The sequence below is a fragment of the Epinephelus fuscoguttatus genome, linkage group LG22 (assembly GCF_011397635.1).
Source record: "Epinephelus fuscoguttatus linkage group LG22, E.fuscoguttatus.final_Chr_v1".
NCBI classification, from domain to species: Eukaryota; Metazoa; Chordata; class Actinopteri; order Perciformes; family Serranidae; genus Epinephelus; species Epinephelus fuscoguttatus.
The window spans coordinates 33,949,905-33,959,621 of NC_064773.1; the positions used below are offsets into that span (position 1 = coordinate 33,949,905).

A 9,717-nucleotide genomic window follows, 5' to 3' on the forward strand; every position below is an offset into this window, starting at 1 on the left:
GTTGTTTAGGCCTCTATCCATTTGAGTTCATATTGGATATTTGCTAATTCAGAGTCCAATACCCATACCTATATTTACCAAAACGTTGATAAAATATGTATCTGATATGCTGAAATAGCAGCTGTAGCCTACTAATTTTTTCAAAATTTTCGTGTTCCAAATACTGAAGTTCCTGATTAATTAAGTTCAGAAACCAACATCAGATGCAATTCAAACTTTAACCAAGACAATGCCACTCCTAAAACTGAAGTGATCAGCTAGAGAGAAGACGCATCACTCAGTAAGTGTTTTGGGAACATTCAGTCGATTCGCGGCTGTACAGTGGTGTTACAGAATGGAACACACACCACACAAACCCAACAGCATCATTTTGGCCTGTCATCAACTTACTGACTAAACTGAACATTCAGCCTGTAGTCACTGAATGTACTTGCACTTGGATCAGCCAAGACCTTTTTTGAGTACAAAGAATTAATCAAGCCAGAAAGATGAAGATGAGATGAAGAGAAGGGATGAACGAGGGGTGAACTCACCTTCACACTGCTTGCCATCTCCCTTGTAGCCCGGTTTGCATATACAGTTATAGGACTTGGGTGTGTTCTGGCAGAGGGCGTCGATGTGGCAGTCGTCCGAACCCTCTGCGCACTCGTCTGCATCTGCGCCAACACAATATATGAATACCCAATTAGACATGAGTCCCACTGGAGTCAACGAGCCCTGATGTTGGGTATGACTAGGAAAGCACCATTCTAATATGACAGATGAGTATGAGTGCCCATACTGACCTTAAGTATATTAAATACATATATTAACTAACTGAACTTAACTTATTGACTTATGGAATCGGTGACAGTGGGTCACACTCACTTGGCTGCGTAATGTGTAAAACTAGTCTTGCATAGCCAGATCTATCTCCACAGCACTGAATGTGTCAGTGCACACATTATCAATTTGCTATAGGGGGAAGAACAGTCTGGGTTGTTTGTATTTCATTAAACCAATCACAATCATCTTGGGCAGATGCTAAGCCCAGGATGCAGTGATGGTGTCCTTGTAAAATAGTGCTGGGGGAGGGGGGTTCGTCAGATTAACACAATATATTCTCTAATGTCATGAAAACACACTGAGTAACAGACTGTGTGATTCAACTTTTACTGAAAAAAAGGAAAATATAATTTGATAATCCCTGCCTGAGAGGTGAAGCCTGACTTCACCTTAGCTGTGGAGGAGCTCACAAAACCCTTTGAAACCCCAATCCATTTGCTAGCTGTATGTGGCTTTTGCAAGTCAAGTCAAGTCAAAATTTATTATAGTCTAAAATCACAAAAATGCTTCAATGTGCTGTACATAAAAACATGTGAGCAACTTACAAATAACACAACAAATAAAATGTATAAAAACAAGTGAAATGACTATGTAGAATAAAATAAACAAACAAAACAAAATGAAAAGAAAAGAAAGCAAATACAAAAATAACATTGGCACTGTATATATAAAAAAAACTAAACATAAATTGATGCACACAATGACTGAGTAGTAGATAACCATGATGTAGTATGTAAGGACAGAGACTATGTGATGTTAAAGGCAGATGCAAAAAGGTGTGTTTTGGGGAAGGCGGTTCCAGAGGAGAGGGGCTCAGTATGAGAAGGCTCTACCACCTGCTGATGATTTATTAATTTTGGGGATGATAGGAGACCGACATTATGGGATTGTGGAGGCCTGATTGATAAACGCGGAATAAGTAGAGATGATAAGTGGGATGGTGCACGTTCGTGTAGTATTTTATAAGTTAAAAGCAGAATCTTGAAGTCCGATCTAGTGTGTACAGGGAGCCAGTGTAATGAAATGAGAACAGGGGTGATATGGTCAAATTTTCTGGTTCTGGTTCTGGTTAATATCCTGGCAGCAGTATTCTGAATGAGATGTAGTTTCCTAATGGTTGAATTTGGTAAGATGGAGAAAGTGTATTGCTATAATCTAATCGGGATGAGACAAAAGCGTGAACCAGTGTTTCTGCATCAGTCATGGAGAGAATGGGACGAATTTTGACAATATTGCGTAGGTGAAAATATGCTGTTTTTGTTATATTATTAATATGGTCTTCAAAGGAGAGATTAGGATCGAATGAAATACCGAGATTTCTAACATGGGGACTTTGCGAAATGATAGAACCAGTTAAGTTTAAGGTGAGACTGCAGAATTTGTTTCTGATGTGCTTTGGACCTAGGATTAACATTTCAGTTTTTTCAGTATTTAAGAGAAGGAAGTTTGACGACATCCATTGTTTGATTTCTTGTGTGCACTGTTCTAGATGAATCAGTTGATGAGAGGTGTCAGGCTTGATGGATATGTAGAGCTGAGTATCATCTGCGTAAAAGTGGGAACCTAATTTGTATTTATTGATTAATGAACCGAGGGGTAGAATGTAAATAGTAAAGAGAAGGGGACCAAGCACAGACCCTTGTGGTATACCATAATTGACCTTTTGGCGTTCTGAAGAGCAGTTATTATGAAAAACAAAGTGAGATCTGTCAGTAAGGTAGGATTTGAACCAGGCGAGAGCAGAGTCGGTGAGTCCTATGTGGTTTTCTAGACGGTGAAGTAGAATATGGTGATCAACTGTATCAAATGCTGCGCTGAGGTCTAGTAGCAGCAATACTGAAGCTGAGTCAGAATCGGAGGCGAGTAGTAAATCATTGACCACTTTTGTCAGTGCGGTTTCCTTTTTTTTTTTTTTTTTTTTTTTTTTCAACCTGTCTGCATTAGTCTTCATAGCTTAGTGCCACAAAAGGGTGTAAGCTTTTTATGAAGATTGATGCACTGTTAATCTTGCAGTCAAGTATTTTATACCCATACTGTGCGTGGTTGTGATCGTCACCCACCCTCCCTGGAGACTAGCCTATAAGCCTTTATTGGAAAAACTTCATGCGGTTTCCGCACTATGGAATTTTCTGAAACCGGATTGATGAGGGTCATATAGATTATTTAAGGAGAAGTGATCAGTGAGTTGTTGGGCTACTGCTTTTTCTAGGATTTTGAAAGAAAGGGGAGATTTTTGTAATTGGTCTGTAATTATTGATCACATCAGGGTCCAGATTATGTTTCTTGAGTAGTGGCTTGATTACACCTGTTTTAAAAGATGCAGGTACTGTTCCAGTGGTAAGAGAGCTATTAATTATATGTAGTAGTAGTGGGCTAAAAATTGGGAAGAGGTCCTTAATGTACTTAGAGGGAATAGGATCAAGTAGGGAGGTAGTGGAATTGGAAGAGAAAACCAGTTTAGAAAGAGTTTCATTGGAAATTGTCTCGAAGTGGGTGAGTTTGCAAGGTGAAGACAGGTCATATGAAACTGCCCTGTCCTGGGCGGGAGATGGGAGAGAGGATATTGCTTTTCTTATGCTGTCGATTTTAGTGGTGAAAAATTCTATGAAATCAGAAGTGGTATGAGGAATATTACACATAGGGGATGGTTTACATGTTAAAGCCCCTACAAGGAACTTTCATTTTGAGTTGATTTTAGCGACCAAAAGCGGTGGGCAAAAGCGGTAGTGTTTTGCCACAATGAAGCCTACATTTCCCATCAGCTCTAGCGCATATTGTCGTAAAGACGCTTACCTGGCTCGCGCATGTGTTTGTTTTGGGGATGAATGAAACAACAAGACGGGAAAACTTTGCGTTGGGTAGTATAGATTTTAGAGTGGCTAATATGACGATTAGAGATGAATGTTATTTTAAAGGTAAAGAAATAGTGATCTGAAAGGGCAGGTAGGTGTGGTAAGATAGCTAGATCTGTGAAAAAGAGGCCGCGTGTAAGGATCAGGTCAAGTGTGTGACCATAGAAGTGAGTGGGTTCATTGATTTGTTGTGTCAAAGCAGTAGAATCAATCAGATCTAGAAAAGCTTTACTGTTCAGATTTATTGTTAATATGGATATTAAAATCTCCCATAATTAAAAGATTATCAGTTTGTTCGTGACAGCATGTCACAAAGAAAGGTAGAAACCTCAGATAAAAACTGTGAGTAGGGCCCTGGTGGTTGATATAAAATTGCTATATAAAATGACTGTAGTTTGGAATGCATAACAAGTACTTCAAAGGATGTAAAAACAGTGATGTTTCTTGGATTTAACTGAAGAGAAATGGAGTTATATATAGCAGCAACGCCCCCACCTCTTCTTAATTCACGTGACACTTATAAGCTTGAGTAATTTGGGGGTGATGCCTCATTCAGACTTACAAAGTCATTTGGTTTTAGCCATGTTTCACAAAGGCCCATTAGATATATGTTATGGTTATTGATCTTTTCTTGAATAAGCAGTGATTTAGAGGACAGTAATTGAATGTTAATAAAGCCTATATTCAAGGTAACACTTTGCAAAGTGGCAGAGGATGAAGAAGAGGAGGGCTTAATGTGCATAATGTTGTGATGATTTATAGCGCTGTTACTCTTATGTTTAATATCACTGATTATAACAGGGATATGACTGTTAGAATGAAGTGGGTGAATATCCATTTTGCAGGGATGCACAGGGATATGACAGCTGTCATTGGTGATCTTGTCATTTGAGTGAATTAAAACAAGCGATGAGCCAGCAGGATCCTCACTATCCAGACTGGGTAAATTTATATGATTAATGAAATTTGACACAAGTGTCTTGGTCCCTTTCCAGTTTGGGTGTAAATTGTCAGTTTTGCAGAATATTATTACAACAAAATCACAGAAGCTTGTGTGAAGTGGTACAAATCGGTACAGAGTCTAAGTCAGCGTCACTGGTGCATGTTACTACAAGGGTAAAAAGATGTGGCAAATCAATTCCGATGGGCCATGTCAGAAAAAGGATCAACATTGGGCTTGAAAGACAAGAGTCTAGGCTTTTCCAAGGTGTGTTCAAAACATAGATTTATTTCTTATAGATATTACAATAATTCACTGAAAGAACAAACAAGCATACCTAATAGCGCAATCCAAATCACCATCAAAATTTGCCATTTTCAGCATGTAGGTTGTTATCTCAGACTTTGTTGTTGTAGATTTCTGTAGCGACGGGGATTTTGAAAACAGTAACACGCAGATCACAGAAGGTAGGGAGAATGTCATCCTAAATAGCAGGCCAGTGGCAGGTTTATTGTTACGGTCTACATCCAGTGAGTTCTTACTCACTGGATGTAGTATAACAGTGACTAGTTATGGTGTGTCATCCAATCACATCTGAAGCCAAAGTGTTGGCTGAATGGCCACGCTCAGAAGTGGGGGGGTTAAGCCTTCAATTTATAAAGAGGGGTGCTGTTTAACCATCCAATGAGCACTCTGTTGAAGCATACTGAGTCCTTTACCAGCCAGGGAGGGTTTAATGAAAGCAGTTGTTCAGATGCATTATGGGACATGTAGTATCCAGCTTTTTTGGAACTTGACTCAGCGGCAGGGTACCTCTGACTGCTGCTTTAATTTTGACAATTATTTAAGTTCATACCAACTTTATGGGAGTGTGATACAAAATGTGTTTCCGCATAAGTTGAAGAGTCACAAGCCAAAAAGGTTGGGAATCTCTAGCCTTAATATATTTTTCTTCTGTGGTTTTAAAATAAGTTGAGTGAAATCCTGTACCCAGAGGTGGGACCAAGTCATTGTTTTTCAAATCACAAGTAAGTCTCAAGTCTTTGTATTCAAGATCTCAGTCAAGTCCCATGCCAGGACAGGCAAGTCCCAAGCAGTGTTAATTTTGCTGATGAAAGCTATGATGAAAATTTTTCATCAACAACTTTTGTTTTATAGGATAAAAATGAGCTAAACATAGATCTTGATGATAAAAACTGAGATGAGATCTATGTTTTATTTTGATTTGTGAGACAAGTTTGTGTGACGAAAATGTTAATGGTGGACTATTAGACACTGAAAGCCAAGAACAGCCGTGCTTACAATTAGCTTAAAATGCCAGTGCCAGGCTTCTAAACTCCAGTAATGAGTCAGGGCCGGGATGTTTCTCTAGCCAGCAAAAACACTCGCAGTGAAGAAGCTTTGGAGTGAGTTGTGAGCTGTAATTCAGCAGTAATCAGCTGTGTATGTCTAACTATGGATGGTGGAGCTGCTGAATGGATTTATGGAGTTTGTAAGTTGCTGTGGCGGCTGTTAGCAGCCTGTTTGTTAGCCACTGAACGGCAGCAGAGCGAGCAGCCACAGACAGCCGGACTTCACATCTGCTCCCCTCAGGACTCAGATGCAGACTCATCAAGGTTTATGGTTTGATGCTGTTTGGTAGGCAGGTAAGAGGCTCAGTTATCTGTGAGTGTAGCTGTGCTGTAAGTAAACAGTCTAACTCAGATCAGTTTTCTCTGACAGAGATGAAAGATTAGTTTTAATCACCAACTTTTAAATCACCAATTTTTTTGGTCACCACTGTGTACTCTGTACACAAATGAAAATATCTTTGGTAACAACATTAATTCTACATGATTCTCCACTGCAACCCACTGAGCAAGCAACGTCTGTGGACGTCCAAGTCTAGTTGATATCAAGTCCACAGACGTGATATCAACTAGACTTGGACGTCCACAGACGTTGCTTGCTCAGATTGGATGCTGTCAGATTGGTTAAAAGAAAGTGGATCTGTGGGATAAAGTGTCGACTTGCAGGGAATAGCTGATACAGGAAATGAAGGGAAATTAATTGATTTGTGGCACACTTTGAAAATAACATGCTTCTTCTAAATCTTTTAAGGTATCGAGTATTTTCAAGTCAAAAGGCACAAGTCCAAATGAAGTCATGAGTCACTGGTGTTAAAGTCAATGTTAAGTTGCAAGTTGAGTCTAAGTCATCAAATTTATGACTCTAATTTGATCCAAGTCATGTTACCCGAGGTCACACCTCTTGTCAGTGCCACTCAACAATCAATGTGCATGCAAAATTGCCACATTCAGCTTTAATGTTACTGAATTTGATTTTTTAAAACCATTCAGATCCCAGGACAGGTTTGCCACATGTCAGACAAATTCTGAAACTGTTTTTGTGTGACAGTGTTCTGAAGAACAGAGACAGAGCTCTGAAGTCAAGGTCCAGCCCGAGACAACAGAGAACACTGGCTTTATGAGTTTCCTAATTGATCGGATTATTGATAGAGGAGCTAGACATCTGGGCCTAAATCCCAGGGCAAGGGGCCAACCCATGACACGCACAACCACAACACACACACACAGACACAAGACATTGTTTTCTCCTGTCATATCTATCATAGAGTGAACCTTTGTATCACCACAGAGCTCATCTGCTACTCCTCTGCTTCCATCAGAGTATAAATAGCCTGTGTGTAAGTTAGGCAACCCGGCTGGAAGTTGCCTGTAGTTCAGCCCCTGCTCTCTGTCTGGCCCTCTGCCCAGCTCAGCTGTATAAAGGCAATAAATAAACGATAAAACGGAATTTACAATAAATATTTTCCCTGTTAAAAAAGTCAGTGAGTGTTTTATTGGAGCTGAAGTGAAGACAGAGAGACAGAAAGAGTGTGAGAGCAAAAATAGCAACAAGTTCAAGTCTTTTATGGGGTTTATGATGGCAAAATACTGCACAGGGAGGTGCAGTCTTTCACTGTGGATTCTCTTCTGTGTTGTATATAAACCTGAGTGCCCCTGGTTTTGACAAAGCCTTTCCTCCATGGTGGCTCTCTGTCTCAATATTGACTCCTGACGCATTCACAGCGGTGGGAGGCTGAACAATGTGCTACTGCTGCTGCCCGGTCGATATTGGGCCCCTGCCTGCCTGCCTGCACCTCCTGGGACTTGGACGGCCCTCCTGCCACCACCATCACACCACATTTACATACACACACACACACACACACACACACACACACACACACACACACACACAGGCTACATCCTCCACCTCCCTCCTCCACCTCCGGACAGGAGACCGAACCCGGGGACAAGACACTCTCCAGCGGCGTACTCTGCTTCTCAAGCAACCTCCGGCAAATCACCATTTCCACACGGTGAAATAATAATAAGCACAGGCAGCCTTCTCACTCCAAATCACACAGCAAATGAGCGCTTAACCCTGAGAGCAAGCTGTGGTTTCCGATTGAAATTAACCTTTGCGCGCAGGAAACACAAGTTCCACTCAAGTCTGGGGCGCTGCTAAACCGACTGGAAATCCATTTGCGCATCTCGCATGCCGCTAAGGAAAAAACTGTGATGTTAAACGGAGTTTCTACCAAGACATTAACATTTTAAAAATCACGATATCACCATATTTAACATAAAACAATTACAGTTCAAAAGAAATCCTGCTTAAATAGGAGTTTTCAGTTGCGATAACTGCATTTTTGCATCATTACGATGCTGTTCTTATGTCACAATTCAGGTACATTGTACTATTATTATAAGAACTTGCAGTGCGTCTGTGTTATCAAATGGCAAGTTTTAAGTTGCCTACTTGTGCGTTATGATTTTTTTTCATCTCCAGTGATATCATTGGAATATAGTAGTTTTTTTACTCATGTTTCCATCATTTTCCCCGACAAGCTTGAAACCACCAAAAAGTGCATTCCATGTTTAACAATAAAGCAAGACAGAGAGGAAAGGGGAGCACTTACCTGCGGGTCCGACATTCCCCATCACCCTGCAAGTATTTATGAGGAGGATAAACAAACAAACGTCCCGGGAAAAACAAGCGCTCCCCATGCTGACAGACGGTGTGAGGATTCAGCAGGGCTTTTTCTGGGGGTTTGGACTGTGTGTGCGTGTGTGTGTGTGGATGTGTGTGCGTGTGTGTGTGTGTGTGTGTGTGTGTCTCTGATACGAGAGGAGGAGGACCGCTTTTGGTGGACTGGCAGTGGCGGGGAGAGAGAGAGGAGGGGGTCGGAGGGGAGTGAGGGGGGAGACAGCAGGAGAGAGCGGAGGCAACTGGAGCCCTCTGATTGGCTTGTTCGTGCCGGGGAGAGAGAGAGAGAGACAGAGAGGGGGGGGACCTGATAGCAGTGATTTCTGTGTCCAATACTGTATAAAGTTAAGTCTGAGGGGTGACCAGATCACTAAAACAGTAAGAAAGAACATTAATTAGATTTTTATCTGACCTTTCTTGTTAAATTCTACATATTTATTCATATTTACTACATTATCTACAATTTACTGCTCTCAACTCATGTCCATCACCCTTAGGTATAGATTTGGGGGTGGGGGTGGGGGGGCAGTGGACATGTCCCCACTCAATGCATTTGTGAGTAAAGATGTGAAAGTAGCAGAGGACTTTATTTTGAAGAGCTGATCGAACGCAACTCAGTAGCCCCTTTCACACTACCACATCCCATCACGGGAGACAGGGGTGTGACGTTTTGATAATGTGTTATGCATGCAACCCACTGCCGAAGATTAAAAGAGTAGCTGATAGCAGTTAGTGGTTAACTCAGAGAAGAACAGCTGCCACAAATTGGGAAAACTGTGAGGTCCGGGAGCTCCATACCCTCTGAGCAGAGGACTAGATAAGCCTCCATATAACAGACATTAAATTATTGTTCTTGCCATTTTATGCCATTGTTACTGTTTATAAAGTGCTACCAACACATATATTTTATGTCCCTCTAGAGGCCGACACTGCTGTGTCACATGTCACACCCGCCACACCACTTTTGCTTCTGCGATGTTGGCATGCTGTCTAAATTCACACACTGGAGCAAAAATGATGTTGTGGTTGGTTCTGTGTAAAAATACAAAGGTGGCATAAAGAAGG

General features: G+C 41.1%; 1 protein-coding gene across 2 annotated transcripts in view; it reads right to left on the minus strand.

Annotated features, from left to right (window-relative positions):
- The window catches only part of scube1 (signal peptide, CUB domain, EGF-like 1), a 221,054-nt gene extending 212,285 nt beyond the window's left edge, over positions 1-8,769 (minus strand). For both annotated transcript variants that reach the window (XM_049567062.1, XM_049567060.1), the window contains exons 1-2: positions 8,585-8,769; positions 534-656 (exon numbers count right to left, since the gene is read on the minus strand). In XM_049567062.1, coding sequence (XP_049423019.1) covers positions 534-656; positions 8,585-8,672 — 211 coding nt within the window. In that variant the 5' untranslated portion in view covers positions 8,673-8,769. The remainder of the gene's footprint in view (positions 1-533; positions 657-8,584) is intronic.
- Between the last annotated feature and the right edge of the window lie 948 nt (positions 8,770-9,717).